Source organism: Neophocaena asiaeorientalis, unplaced genomic scaffold (assembly GCF_003031525.2).
Source record: "Neophocaena asiaeorientalis asiaeorientalis breed wild unplaced genomic scaffold, Neophocaena_asiaeorientalis_V1.1 scaffold129, whole genome shotgun sequence".
Lineage (NCBI taxonomy): Eukaryota > Metazoa > Chordata > Mammalia > Artiodactyla > Phocoenidae > Neophocaena > Neophocaena asiaeorientalis.
Window position 1 is genome coordinate 3,099,494 of NW_020172446.1, and position 14,876 is coordinate 3,114,369.

The 14,876-nt window shown below is 50.5% G+C and overlaps 1 protein-coding gene across 1 annotated transcript in view; it reads right to left on the reverse strand.

The window, feature by feature from the left end:
• Positions 1–14,504, reverse strand: part of NOS2 (nitric oxide synthase 2) — a 37,327-nt gene extending 22,823 nt beyond the window's left edge. Inside the window, exons 1-5 of the mRNA XM_024737301.1 lie at positions 14,318–14,504; positions 13,028–13,200; positions 5,442–5,526; positions 4,546–4,668; positions 3,361–3,509 (exon numbers count right to left, since the gene is read on the reverse strand). Coding sequence (XP_024593069.1) covers positions 3,361–3,509; positions 4,546–4,668; positions 5,442–5,526; positions 13,028–13,137 — 467 coding nt within the window. The 5' untranslated portion in view covers positions 13,138–13,200; positions 14,318–14,504. The remainder of the gene's footprint in view (positions 1–3,360; positions 3,510–4,545; positions 4,669–5,441; positions 5,527–13,027; positions 13,201–14,317) is intronic.
• Between the last annotated feature and the right edge of the window lie 372 nt (positions 14,505–14,876).

Genomic DNA, 14,876 nt, shown 5'->3' on the forward strand with positions numbered 1-14,876 from the left:
AGATGACCTTAAATGGAGACCGATTCAATCCACAGAAGCAGGAACTGAACTAGGACACCAGGAGGGCAAGATGTCTCTCAGGGAGACCGTCCCCTCCAGAGCCAGCTTCATGGGCATGTGACCAGGGCCTTGAGCTCAGAAGGGCTCCATGCTGAGTTTAATGCTCTGCTGTCTTGAATTCTTAATCATCTGTGAACAGGAAGCCACGTTTTTATTTCCACACTGGGTCCTGCACGTTACACAGCTGGTCCTGATCCCACCAGCACCCTTGTCGTTTCTAGGAGTGTTTTCTCAAAGCATATTCATCTCAGCACGGAGTGCAGCGCTTCTCAGACACTTGCGAGAGCCGGAGCGGCATCCAGCAAGCCGCAGCCCCGTCCTGCCTCTCAGCCAGGGGAGCACCCGTCCACCTTCCCTTGGTTAAGAGATGAATCAGTCCCTCCCACAGCAGATCCTGTGTACTGAGTACTCATTGTGAGCCAGGTACTGGGCGAAGCCACCCACAGTCAGGGTCCCACTGAGACTGTGAGGGAGGCATTTTTGTGTCCTTTTTATAGTCGGTGTATCTGGAAGGTTAAGTACTGGCCCAGGAACAGAAGTGTGGTAAAGAGGAAACTCAGGACTCAGACTCAGGTTGTCCTGATGCCAAGCCCAGGCTCTTAACCTTCTACCTTCCACACTGGGTGGGAGGGATTGCAAGCCCAGAGATATGCAGGGACTGCCCACGCTTCCCTGGTCAGGCCCAGACGGGGAACTGCCCTCAGGACTCAGCCTGCAGGGCCCCAGGGCCGCTCAAGGAGGAGCCCTCCACAGTGTGGTCCAGCGTCACAGGCTGTCTACAGCGAGCTTTCTCAACCCCCGCGCCGTTCGGCCAGCTGTCCCTTGTGAGATTTCCAAACTGGCTTCTCCCCTCCCCTCCCAGCTTCAAAAATATCCCATAGCCAGGAAGGTTTTGAAACACACACACACACACACACACACACACACACACACACACACACAGCAACCTTGAGATTTCCAATGGGCACCAAAGACATTTCAAGTTGCAACAAACAAAACTATTTAAGGAATGAACTCCTGATTAAGGAGATTGGACAACTCAAGACAAAATGGCCTTTCTGTGGATGAAGAGTGTCTTGACAACTCTTCCCTGATTAAAGAAAAAAGCTCAAAGACAAAACACTCGGTGCTATTTATCTTCAAGGACACTCCTGGCATACAGACCTGCTGGGTGAGGTTGAGGCTGCCCCACCGGCAGCCCTCCTTCCCCAAACAAAGCTTCTAGCAACATTCCCTGCTCTGCATCTGAGCGTGAAAACAGTAGCGACCACCAGAACGCAGATGCTTCCAACATACTTGGTGTTAACGTGGGACTATGTAAGAAAAGATTACTTTATGTTCTCACCCAATTCCTTTAGCGTTTTACATTTTACCACTGTTTTCAAATAGTCACATTTCTGAGGCACTAAAATGCTATGATGCCTATTAGTTCGGAAAAGAGGGAGTGGCTTTTGGCGTCGGTGCACTGACTTTGGACAGAACATTCGGCAAGTTACAATTTCTAACTATACAATCCTTCACTCACGAAAGACTGAACCGGCCCAGCTGTCCATGCCTTTGGCTGCTAGTGTAATTGTAGGGATGGGCTGCCACCTGTCACTCACACCCCCAGGACCTCTTGGGGGATCCAAGCCATGGATCTGTGATTGTGAAGAGTGGAACTTTTTCCCTCTGTGAAAAGTAAATGGGTTTTCAACAGCCAGCCAGAGCAGCCCTGTAGCTTCCTGGGGCTATAACACCCACCCAACTCCCTTCCATACAGCAGCAGGAACCCCCAGGTCCAGCATGGAGTCAGAACCTTCAAAGTCAAAGAGCTGGATGCTAGAACATTGAGGTTTAAAGCAGGGGCTCTGGCCCAAACTGCTTGGGCTCAAATCCCAGCTCTGGAACTTCAGAACGTGTGACTTTGAGCAAGTTACATCTCCTCCACAGGCTTTGGTTTCCTTATCTGTACAGTGTGGGGAGGATAATAATGGTACCAGTCCCATAGAGTCATGGTGAGCCTTACATAAGGCAGAGCCCAGAACATACCTAGCGCTCAGTAAATGTCAGCTTCAATACAGTGGTCCAGTGAAGCCCATCAAGAAAATTCCTTGACCCTGAAAAGCTCATAAGTCAACAACCAAGTTGAAAGCTTAAGGACCTTGGACCTCCTAGTGACAAAGCACTTCTGCAGAGGTTCTATTTATACAGCACACAGAGCAGCAAACCCCTGACAGGGTTCTCGGTCCTGCTGTACATTAGAATTGCCTTGGGAGCTTTTAAAGAACATGGGTATCCGCTCCCTCCACACTTCCCGAGAAGCTGATGCCCCCAGCCCAGGGGACCCTGGCACCAGTATTTTGCAAAGTCCTTAATGGCGACCACTGTGCAGCCAGGGTAGAGGATCACAGCCCCAGAAGTTAAGGGTCTCTTTCATAGACTCAAGGCCCCTTCCAGCTCAGACACTGCAGGTCAGAGCAGAGGGGACGTGGCATCACCAGGAGCCACTCTTTCTGCCATGGGGAGGGGGTGTCCCAGGTTACTTCTGTGGCTCACTTCGTGCAGTAAAGTGCCACATGGGGCTGCACCATAAAAGCCACACTCCCCTCCCAGCCCATAAAACAGCAAATCCATTCCCTTGGCCATTCTGCCTTACAATCCCTTTGTGCATTTTTATTTTAAAGATATAAAAGGACCTAAATTAATAGCCATATATTTTATGAAACTCAGCAATAGAGATCCCCACAGAGTGCAGTGCAAAGAGCTCTCTCCAAGTCAGGTGGCCTAAATTCTAGCTGGGACTGAACTCTAGCTGTCGCTGGGCTTCCCGGCTCACACTTGCAGGTGGAGGGCTTGGCTAGGTGGTCTCTGAGGTCCTTTCTATCTCAAACATTTCATAGTAAAAGGTTTTGTATATCAGCTCATTACTTTGTGCCAGGACGCCGTTCCAAACTTATTTAATCCTCGCAACAATCTTATGAGCCAGGTTTTATCACGACCCTGCTTTGACCTGTGAGGAAGTTGAGGCACACAGAGGGTAAACAGATTTCCCAAGGATACAGGACCAGTTACTGGTGGAGAAGGATTCAAACTCAAACGTTTAGATACCCGACCCACACTTTCAACCATTACTGCCATGCCTCTTTGTCTTATGGTTTTGAGAACGTGTCCAGGGTCTTTCCCCTGAAAAACTACGTTTTAGCCCTCGGTCCATTGCAAACCTGGGAAGGAAAGGGGTCTGGGGTCTGAGGGAAAGGGCAGGAGACAGGAGAGCTCAGGGGAGGGGGAGGCAGCGATGCTGCAGGAAGCGAGACTTACTCTTTGAAGGAGCCATAATACTGGTTGACAAATTCAATAGCTTGAGGTAGAAGCTCGTCTGGGAGGGTAGGCTTGTCCCTGGGTCCTATGGTCAAACTTTTGGGGTTCATGATGGCTCCCAGGCAAGACCTGGACTTGCAAGCGAGATCCTGGAAAGAGAGAGGTGACGGTGAGGCTGGCTGCCTGGCCCCTCAGCACAGGCGTTGATGGCCATCCTCCTCCACCAGAGCCAGCTGTCCTGGCCACCTCCTTCCACTCTGGCTGCTCCAGTTCCCTGCCACCCCTCTCCACCTCTGTGGCACCTCCTCCTTGGGGTCTACCAGGCTTTCCCCCGACTCATATCTCCTCTCCTCTACTGGCTGAACCCCAGTGGCTATGGGCTGGGGCTGCTCCCACCACGCTGGGCTCAGTCTCTGGCCCTGCCCCCGAGCCAGCCCCACACCCAAAGTCAACAGCTCGATCCCTGGGAAGATCTCAACTACCTTCTCATTTAAAGAGGCTGATATGACTCCTGGGGACAAACTATTGCTTTTCAGCCAAAATGAATTGAGAAGGTGCAAATCCCAAAGCCAGGGGATGGCACAGAAAAAATGCTGAAAGAAAATACACCCAAAGGTTAACAGTGGTCATTTCTGGAAGGTGTGGGAAATGACCCTGCTTTCATGGCCTTGAAATTTTCAATTCTTTCCCACTTAACAATCACAGAATACATTCTAACGTTAGAGTAAGAAACTTAGAAGATAATAAGTAGTCCAACTACTCACTGGAGGCTTGAACCCCTTTCCCACCTCCCTATCAAATAGCACTTGAATCCTTCTAGTGATAGGGAGCTCACTACGGGACTGGACTGGATAGTTCAGTTCAGCTTTGGACAGTTCTGGTAGAAAATTCTCCCTAATACAATGCTGAAATCTGTCTCTCTGAGAAAGAATTCATTTGTTCCTGTAATTGCTTATCTCACCTTCTGGATTATCCGTCATCCATCGGGGAGTTAACAGGGAGTTAGCATCATATACTTCCCACTGTAATTTGTGAGAAACAAGCATCTCTGTTCCCAGTACCCTTTGCCCAAGCTGATGCGTGTCTGGTTTGCCCAAGGGGACATCTGTTTGATCCATTAAGGGCCTTGATGGCTTCGCTGACTTGGGACAAAAGTGGTTCTCCCAGAAGCCCCAGACTTCTCACCCCTTTGGCCTTGTGGTGAAGTGTGTCTTGGAAAGTCATCCCGCTGCCCCAGTTTTTGATCCTCAGGTGCCGTGGGCAGGCTGATGGGGGTGCAGCCGGCTTGACCAGGGATTCTGGAGACTGCTAAGAGGGAGCAAAACAACAGGGATTTCCAAATGCCTCCAACCCCAGGACTTCATGGGTCTTTCCCAGGCCCTAGGCCCTGCTTGGGCTCTGGGTGGCTGAGGAGCTGTGGGTGGGCACACACGTCCCAGTGTCGGTCCACATCCCTCCTCCCTTTCCAGCAGCCTGGCCACCTGGGCCAGCGACTGCTAAGAGCTCCAGGTGCTGGGCCACTGGCCAGGCTTCTCTCCTCATCCAAGAGCCTGCCAAATGCTCCCTCGGGGGAACTGCAACAGGAGGGACTAAGGTTAGAAGTGACAGAGATTACTGTCACAGCCACTGTTCCTGAGAACAGAAATCAGGACAGGGAGAATGTATCACTGCCTTCCATGAAGGCATTTAAGAATATGAAAGCCAGTTCTCTGCCCACCTCTCTGGAACACTGAGGGCCAAAGCACTTAGGGAAGGTGGAACCAGTGGGCTAGGGGCTAGGGCTGGGGCTGGAGGCTCAGATGCTGAGTTCGGGATTATTTCTGAGCATCTTACTCTGGCTCCATGAGTGGTCTGCCCTCTCCCAGGCCTGCCAACTCACACAGGCAAGTCACCCAGGTGCCTGCGCACCTGGGGGGCCACCACTCCTGGTCACCATGGTTCATCCCGCTCTCCCAAAGCTCTTCCTCGTCCCCACCTGTGTCCCCAGGTCTCTACTCACCGCCCCAGACCTCAGCTTCCACCAGGCTGCTGTACCTGGGCGAGCGGGGAAGGGGCTTCCCACGCCCGAGTGACTCACTGACCTTTGCTGTCCCCGTGAGGGGCTGGGGAGACTCATTCCGGTGCTTGCCAAGGTTGTGACATTTGGGGTCATCCTGTGTCACTGGACTGCAAAAGGAAACAGCTATCATGAGATGGGGTATCTGAAGGCGGAGACGGATCTCAGAGTTCCCTCTGCCAGCTGCTCATTGGGTGGGGGGGGGTGAGGTCTAGAGGGTGGGAGTGAACGTCAGCGTTTCCAGTCAATGTGGTGAGGGAGGCAGCTGGCCCATCCAGTCTCTGCACCATCACCACCCTCCCTCCTCCTTTTCTTCCCTTGCCTGCCCCCTACAAAGCCAAAAAGTCAGGAGGGGAGCTGAACCAAAGTGAACAGCCCAAAGGGTGACCCACAGAAGCTCTGCGAAGATGCCCCTTTCCAAAGCCGAGTACAAACATGGTATAGGGCTAAGCTGGCAGAGAATGGCTCCTTCAACCCTGTCCTCCCAGGCCAGCAGTACTGTCCACCAGCCTCTCCCTCTTTGGGACTTAACACTTTTTTATTTAAAGCACTTGATTTATCTTGGTTTGTCTATTTATTCTAAATTTTTATTATGGAAAATGTTAAACATACACAATTAGAGACAAGAGTGTAATAAACCCCCATGAGCCTTTCACCCAGATTCAACCCAATCGAACAATTATCAACCCACGGTCACTTTTATTTCAACGTTACTCTCCCAGCCCCCACTCTCATTTTAAAGCAAGTCTGAGACCTCACGTCATGCCTAAATATCTCAGTATTTCTGGAAGAGAAGAACGTTTTTTAAAAATATATGGGTCTATTTGCTTGACGACAACAGATTTAAAAGAATCCAGCCTATCCTTTGAAGAAGAAGCCCTAATAGTCTGAAGTCATTCAGAAACCATTGGTTCTGGTTTGGGATTTCAGGTTCGCTCTCCCAGTAAATGCTACAGAGAACAGAAGACACGTGAGCATCCATCCAAGAGTCACACCCCACACATGCCTCCTCCTGGGGCATCTCAGTAAGAAAGCTTCTTGGGTCCCATGTTCTTTGCAGTATTTTCTGGGGCGCATACACATCCAAAGGGAAAGGCGGTTAGAGAGTCCTACAAAGGTCGCTCATTTTCCACCTTACACACACCTGTGATGTCGGAAAATAACAAATAAGCGTGTGTTGCTTTTGTCATTGGAAAAAGTAATGACCATTTATATTCGTATTATATAATTAACTATATACGTTATATAGTTGCATTATATGATTTATAACTATAAAGAGATAGTGTCTCTTTAAGAGAAAGTAACTATGTATCAGAAAGCAACTTCTATCTGAATCAGGTGATTCAGCGGCCCTGTAAAGCACCCTCCATGTGACTGGCCGTCATCACCCCTCTGGTCTGGTGTGCCCCACCAGAAAAAAGCCAATATAGGGTCATCTGGACATTCAGAACAGGTAAGCCATGGCTGAGCAGTCATCATGGGGCTGCCTAAGGGGGAAGATGCTTTGAGGCTGGGGTCCTCAGGGAGGCAATGCTTTACTGCCTTTCTCAATCTTTTACCATCACCCTTCACCCCCAAGCCCCACCATTCTTATTCATGTTTCCTCTCATTTACTTCTGGCCATAGAACTGGAGAATTTGAGAAGCTTACCAGTCCACAGTAACTTTTAGATTGAGAAACAATGTCTTTGTTCACTTAGCGTAACTATTGCTCCCAGATATTAAAAAGCTACCTAAAAATCCACTCTACAGATGGGCCATAGTGAGCCTGACCCCACCGCTTAGGGCTGGATATTTAGATTGTGTCCAGTTTCTCCATTATTATAAATAATGCCTCAAACCGTATACATGGTCTGATGCTGGCTCCGTGCGTACGTGCGTGTGTGTGTGTGTGTGTGTGTGTGTGTGTGTGTGTACAAAAGCATAGAAAAACACCTGGGGGAAATGCTAGCATATATTAACAGTGACTAGCATTAATTGATAAGATCACAGATGATTTGAATTTTCTTTATCTTTGTCTGCATTTTCCAACTTTTTTTCAGTGACCATGAATTCCTTTCATAATTGGGAAATTTTTTTCAATTTGAAAAAATGAACGCAAAGCTATGCACACAGTCCTCTCTCCCCTAGTGATTTCTTTGGGTTAGCTGCTGGAAGATAGGGTGCCCAGAAGCCCGGTGAGCATATTAAGGTTCTGGCCAAATTATTGCATTGCCAAATTATTACATCATCCATCCAGACACGTGCAATTTGGCTAAACCCACAGTTGTGCTTGGTCCTGCTTGGCCCTCCACGGCAACAGGGACCCTTAAGGACCTGCCATCAAAAGGAGAGCTGGAGCGTGGCTCTTGCTGAGACCCAGCACTGTCCACAAGTGCTTGAGGGAGAGGACGCTGAGGTCAGAGCTGCAGTCCGTGGCTCGTTTGGGGACTGATTCCCCTGCTGTTCGCACTCCGCTACATGCTCCCACCTCTCCATACACCACGGGTCGGGGGCAAGGAGGCGCTCTGGAAAATGGATCTTATCTGTAAATCAAGAACCTCTTTGCTCTCTTAACCCTATCTATCCTAAAGGGTGTAGCAGCCCCAGGGCTGAAAAATCCAGAAAGCTCCCAAGTGCTGAAACATCCGCAGTTCCTACTCCAGCCCGTACAGACGCCTCTGAGGGGCGCATGTGGGGCTTCTCTGGGTCTTTGTGGCTACTGAGTTGCAACCCCTTAAGCGTTCTAAACCAGGAAAACCCTTTAAGTAAATCCTCATCGGAATCCTACAGAGCGAACATTCCAATCCTCATATTTTCCCCGGAAACCCGAGGCTCAGAGAGGGGCAGTGCGCGCCGGGGTTCGAGCCGGGGCCCCGCGCGGTGCCGCCCGCCTCCCTCCCAGGGTGGATCCCGGCCCGGCGCAGTACCTGGCTCGGCGGGGGCCGCAGGCTCGCTGCGGCCGGAGGATCCTGCGAAGGAGCCGGCAGAGTCGGGGCCGGGCAGCCTCGCACGCCGCGCCCAGCCCCTCGCGCATGGCCCCGGCGTGGGCGCAGCTCGGAGGGCGCCCTGCGCCCTGCCGCGCGGCCCCTTTATCGCCGCCGGACCAAGCAGCCCCCTCCCCGGGGCGGAGCGAGCCGGAGAAGCGGCCCAACTCGGCTTCACCCCGAGGCTGGACCCCGGCCAGAGTGTCAGCTCCGCAGGCGGCCGCCGCGTCCCGCGCCTCCGCTCCAGCTGGCGTCCGCAGGGAAGTCTGTCTTCTGGATGCCACTGGACTTTCTCTGGGCTGAGACCCCGGGGCAGGTATGGCCGGCCTTGGGTTTGTCATTCCCCATGAAAAAACAGTAATGTTCATAATAATAACTCCTACTGTACAGTGCTTTATAGTTTACGAAGCAAGCTCTCCTGTCATTTCATCTATCCCTTACTAAATCCAGTCAAGAAGGCACTTCGATATTGTTATCCCCACTTGACCGAGAAGGAAGCCAGACAGAGGTCCAGAGAAGTCAAGGATCTTGCTTGAGACCACACAGCAGCCCCAGGGCCACAGCCCAAGCTCTCTCACCTGACAGGGATGCCCTAGGAAGTGCTATTTCTTTCCTGCATGTTCAGTGCAATTCCAGGAAAGAAGGCCCAAGAAAGGTCGCAGCTGGGGGGTGACTTTCAGTGGGAGACGGGGTGGCTGGGCAGTTGGACCAGGAGCCCCCTCAGGTCCCTTCAGGCTCCTGAGCCATATTACTTGGAAGGCACAGGGCCACTGACCTTGCTCCATCTGTACGCTGCTTCTCACACTGGGATCAGGGTAACTCCTAGGGTCCAGACGGGGACAGGGCAGCAGCCCTGACCCCAGAGCACAAGGAGCCCTCCTGCACATACTCCAGCATATTTAATCCTAAACCCAAATTAACGTGGAATGAAAGAGGGTACATATTTATTCTGAGCCAACTGCAAGCCAGCTTGACTTTGTCCCAAATTCCATTTACCTTCACCTAGCTGTTCCCAACATTTCCCTTTGTCTGTAAAACACAGACACATGCCCCACGTTCACTTCCTAATCATTTGTTTACACAAAATATGGAACCATTACTCCCATATAAAGTTCTTGGTCTTATTACACCTGAATGGATTTTAAAATTACTTTTCAAGATCAAAATATATTAATTGGCTCCCACTGCTTTCAGGATAAAATCCCCTTTGTGCTGCTGCTTCCTCTTCCAGTAACATCCTCCCCCCCCCACCCCATCCCACTGTGGGTGCAGTCCAGCTGGGCCTACCTCCTCTCTAAAGCCCTCTCCCCACCCCTGCTCCCCCCCTACACACACTACAGCCAGGCCAGGCCCCCTGCAGCATCCCCAGAATAGATCCCAGTGCCCCCAAATTCTCCTGTAAACTCCTGTCTACCTCTCTGTACCACCCCAACCTCACTCCCAATTTTTGTGTATTCCTCCCCAAACCAGTGAGGAAGGTATCGTTTCCCCATTCCCTCCCTGACAGGGGGACCTGGATCTCTTTTCTCTGTACCTTTCTCAGCCCAGCACACAGCAGGCCCTCAGAGAGAGTCCATAGAGTGTAGAGGTTATGAGTTTAGACTTGGTTCAAACCTCAGCTCTACCACTTTCAGATGTTGACCTCGAAAGTCACTCAACCTTGTAAAATAAGGCTAATCACAGTTCCTGCCTCATTACTGACACAGTAATAAGAACTTTATAAACATTACCTGTTCTTTATAGCTGCTGTTTATGCAATGAATAAGTGGATCAATTTATTATTTACTTAATTGATAGATAGAAGGGCTTCACCGACAGCCCCATGACCCCCAGCACAGTGCCAGAGGAGTGGCCCTCAGCAAATCATTGTTAATGGGCTGGAACATGCCTAGGACTAAAAGCAGGGCAGCCAGTGTAGTGGTCATCAGTCAGGCTGCCCGGGTTTGACTCCTGGCTCTGTCATTTGCTAACTGTGAGATCTCAAAAATTACTTAAACTTTCTAGCCTTCGGCATCCTCATTGCTACAGTAGGTGGATAACAAAAGTTCCTTCCTCACTGATTGCTGGGAGGACTGTTAAATAAATTGACGTGTGATATTTTCTCTCAGTCACCTCTCATATCTGATTTGAACACTTCTGCCAGCCCAGCCCAGCTTAAAAATTTGGGGTAAGTCAGCTGGTTTGCCTCAGGTCAACCTACAGCTCAGGTGTCCTGAATGGTCCCAAAGCACAAGACAGTGCTAGTAAAGGGTCTGGAATTCAAAGCTGAAGGCTGTAGGCCACCCTGTAAGGGTTAGGGGAGGAGGGGGATTCAGGATGGTCTTGAAAGATAGGGGATGGATTGGGTCTGGATGAATCAAAGGAGGAATGGGCCGTGTACAGGCACTGGGAAACAGAGGAAGGCTGGGCTGGGCAGGTGGGACGGACCTTCTGTCTGGGAAGGGTGATCGTGCAGAACCCTGCAGTCAAGCCTCAGTGTGGTGACGGGCAATGGGGAGCCACTGCAGACTCTAGAGCAGGAGCATGACCTGCTAGAAGTCAAGTTGGGGTGAGAGAGGTCAGAACCAGTGTGGGGGCCGCAGTTGGGGGAGGCCAGTCGGCCGGGGCTGCAGTCATGAGGCGAAGAGAAGGAAGGGATGACCAAGAAGAGTCAAAGCAGATTCCTGGGGTTCAGGCCCTCCAGAGACCCCAGGAGGAGCGATGAAACTGCTGTCAGTCTGCAGCATTTGAGTCTGCAGTGCCGGGAGGGCATCTAGAGGCCATCCAACCCCACGTTCTCATCTGTTGGTCTCTTGGCCACCTTGGCCACCACAGCCCAGAACGCCTGGTTTCAAACGTTCTCTCCTCTCGTTCAACCCACACGCTATACCTTGACAAGCTTGCTAAAGAATCTACAATGGCTCCCCGTGGCCAAGCAGAGAAAATCCAAATCCCCTGCTCTGCATTCAATCCCCCGGGCTCTGGCCTGGCCTCTCCTATCCCAGCCCCCAAGTCCCACCCCAGGCCCCAGCACAGTCATGCTTGCTTCTGTCTCTGAGACTTTGCCCACCCTGCCCCCTTCCTGGAACGTCTTCGCTACTTCTCTTCACCTCCCCACATTCTACCCACCCTTCCAAGTCCACACGGAGGCGCTCACTCCTGTGAAGCTCCTAGAGGCCGCTCTGTTTGATGTTGACGTTGCTCAACCTCGTCCTACTGCCAATAGCAATAACAACACTGATGACTGCAACAAGTACCATTTATGGGGCGCCGACTCCCAGGGCTATTAAGTAGTAAAGCCTCCTGCTTATCCCCAAGCCCATGCGCTTACGTGCGCTGCTTTTCTGGGTTGCCCGGCTGCCCGCCTGCAAGGGGCACCCTGCCCACTGTAGTCCAGGGGAAAGGCTCCTCTGGGGCCGTGGGGCTGGGAGGCTGTGTGGTGGCCCTGTGTGGCCTGGGGCTTTGGTTTGATTCTTCTTGTGGTGTTATCACAGGTGGACTTGTCTTTCCACTGGAGTAAGCCTCAACCTCGAGACCAAGGCCATGAGCTCTCCTAGCTCTGGAAGCCTGTCCACTGATTGGCAGGCTGGCCAGGTAATTCTCTCGGTTCTACCGCAGGCTTGCTTCTCCTACAAAGTGCAAGGGGGTGGAAGAAATTCTAACTCTGTAATTACCAGTCAGGTAACTTTGGGGGAAGTCACACCACTCTTACTTAAAGCTTCTGTTTCCTTAACTGTAAAATGAGACAATAACTTGTACTTCACAGAGCCCCAGTGAAGGTCAGTTGAGCAGCAAAACCTGTGAAGTGCCCTAGATGGCCCTGGCCCAAAGTGAGTGTTTGGTTACAATAAACCTTGCATTTATTGAGCACCTGCTCTGCATGGGCACACCGCTAATTGCTCTACGTGCCCACTCTCATTTCATCCTCAAAATGCTACAAGATGGGTTACATTGGTTCCCCAGACCGCAGATGAGAACCTCTGAGGCTCAGAGAGGTTCCCCTGCCCTAGGTCACAGAGCCAGCGAGAGATAGCTCAGAGCCAATGAGTGAGGCCCAGCACAGGGTTTGGGTACAGTTTATCTAAATTCCTGGCACCCTTCACCAGGTTGATGTTCAGAATATCTAACCACCAGTGAGGCATGTGCACTGGTGAATCAGAAGGGACGCTGAGGGACTCCCCTGATGATCCGATGTGCAGGTTTGATCTCTGGTCGGGGAGTTAAGATCCCACATGCCTCACGGCCAAAAAACCAAAACGTAAAACAGAAGCAATAAGCAAATTCAATAAAGATTTTTTTTAAAAAATCGTCCACATCAAAAAAAAAATATTAAAAAAAAAAAAAAGGGACGTTGGCCAGGATGCCACCTTGGTCCTAACCACTGGGCTCTACTGCCTTCCATTCTCAAGTCAGGTATTCCATATCCCCTTCCTGTATTCTCCCCACAGGACTGTGCCATGGCCCTTCCTTCTTCACATAGTGTCAGGTGCAATGAGGTGCCCAATAAACAGTGGCTGCATCCAATTCCAATAGGGACATCCAAGAAGCATCTGGCGAGAACAGACCTCTGGTGAGAAGCCAGGAGCAGAGAGGAATTCTGAGTTGGCAGAGCGGGGAATGGAAACCCAGAGGAGACCAGCAGGAAGTGGCGGCAGGGCAAAGCTTACCTGGAGGGAGGCTGACGGGCTTTGTCTACATTGTTGTTGATATCCATTTCCTCAGTCAAATCAAACTTATAGGCTTTGGCCTTGAACAGAAACCGCCAGGGACAGGCCATCTCTGCGGTTTTGCAAAGCACGTCACTTCTCTGGATTTAAACTCAGAGGTTCTTCTCCGTGGACTGAGGAAGGAGGAGGAGACCGAGGTGGGAGGTTGAGGAAGAGTTTACAGAACTGGGCCTTCTCAATGTGGTTAGTTTGCTGAAGAATCAGTACAGAGGCTAATGTAAGTCTTGAACAGCCACTTCATCAGGGCTTTGAAACCTCTGCTCCTATTTCGGTGTGGCATGTGGGGATCCTATGGACTTTAATTCTACAGAGCCACATAACTCCCTAAAGGAAAACCACGTAGCTTCATGAGGACAAAGTACAAACCCTGTGAGCCTTCTGAATGGGACCTGACTGGGCAAACTTCATTGCTGACCCGAGGCAAGGTGGGGAGGAGTCTGCTGGTCATTGAAATATGGGCACCTCTGCCGGTCCCTGCAGGATCTAACTAGCACCTGTCACTGGGGAAAGCATTCAAGTCATAGCTGCCTTAAATCTTTTCAGATTTTGCAGTTGTTGTCAATGCTGTCATCTGCTCCTTTTTTATTATGGGGGAGGCATAATTATTTATGGGGAAAAATGCGCTTAATTCTCAATATTTGAGATCATCTCCTTTAAAAAAAAAAAAAAGACCAAAAAAGAAGACCCAGGCCCAGGACTGGTCTGGGCTTGTCCCCAGCATGCCTCCTCCATGGAAAAAGGCTTTGTGTTGGGGGGCAGTGTGGTGATGATGTGGCCCATGTAAGAATCTTAGGACCTCCCAAATCTGGGTTCAAATCCTAGCTTTACTAGTTACATGACCTGGGTCAAGTTATTTAAAAGCTGCATTTCTTCTTCCATAAAAGGGGCTTAATAACAGTTATCTTAACAAAATTTATTTGGGAGGGAAAAGGTACATGTCATAAGGACCGGACAGTATCATCGATATAAAAAAGAATTCTCAGTAGATTACTCCCCACTCTCCAAAAAGTCTTGCCTTGAAACGTAGCAACTACAGCAAATTTTGCAGAAAAAAAAAATCTGAACAAGATGCCCTGTTCAAATGGCCAAACCTCATGTTGGCGTTTCTTAGATTTTCTACCAATTTATCTCTGTAGGCAGAAAAGTCCCCCAGTTTTCTGAGCCTTCCCAAACAGGAAGAAGCAAAACCCTCTCAAAACAGCAGCTTCCCCAGAAATGAAGACAACTCACCTTGCAGCTGGCTGTGCTGCCTCTGCAGGGTACTGACAAGCAAACTTGGGGGGACCTCCACCTTGAGAACTTCAGAACCGTCTGTAACTGCCCAGTTCCCTCACCAAGGGTGGCTGAGAGGCTTTAAACCACCAATGCTGAATTCCCTGGGGCCAGAGAGCCTCAGTCTTCAACTCACTGCAAAGTTATGATTATACCGCAGCTAAGAAGTATTTATACCCAGCCCATGGCATCCAGGGAGCCGTTTTTGCATAGAAGTCTCTTTTTTTTTTGTTTCCGAAGGGAGTGTCCCCAGCTGGGTGTACAGTTAGCTAATTTATGACTGGGAATCCTGGCCTATGAGTGACTTCATGCTGCTGTTACATCACTCCGTGTGGTGCACCTTCAGTAAATGCACCTCTTCCTGGTCCAGGGTCCAAGGCAGCGGCTCACCAGCAGGGTGGTGGGTCCAATCAAGGAGTCACCGTGGAGCCAGGTTTTATTTAGCTAAACCATGTTTTCTCACTTTCAGACTCTGGGGGATTTTTTTTGTTTTTTTTTCCTCAGTAGGGAGTGCTCT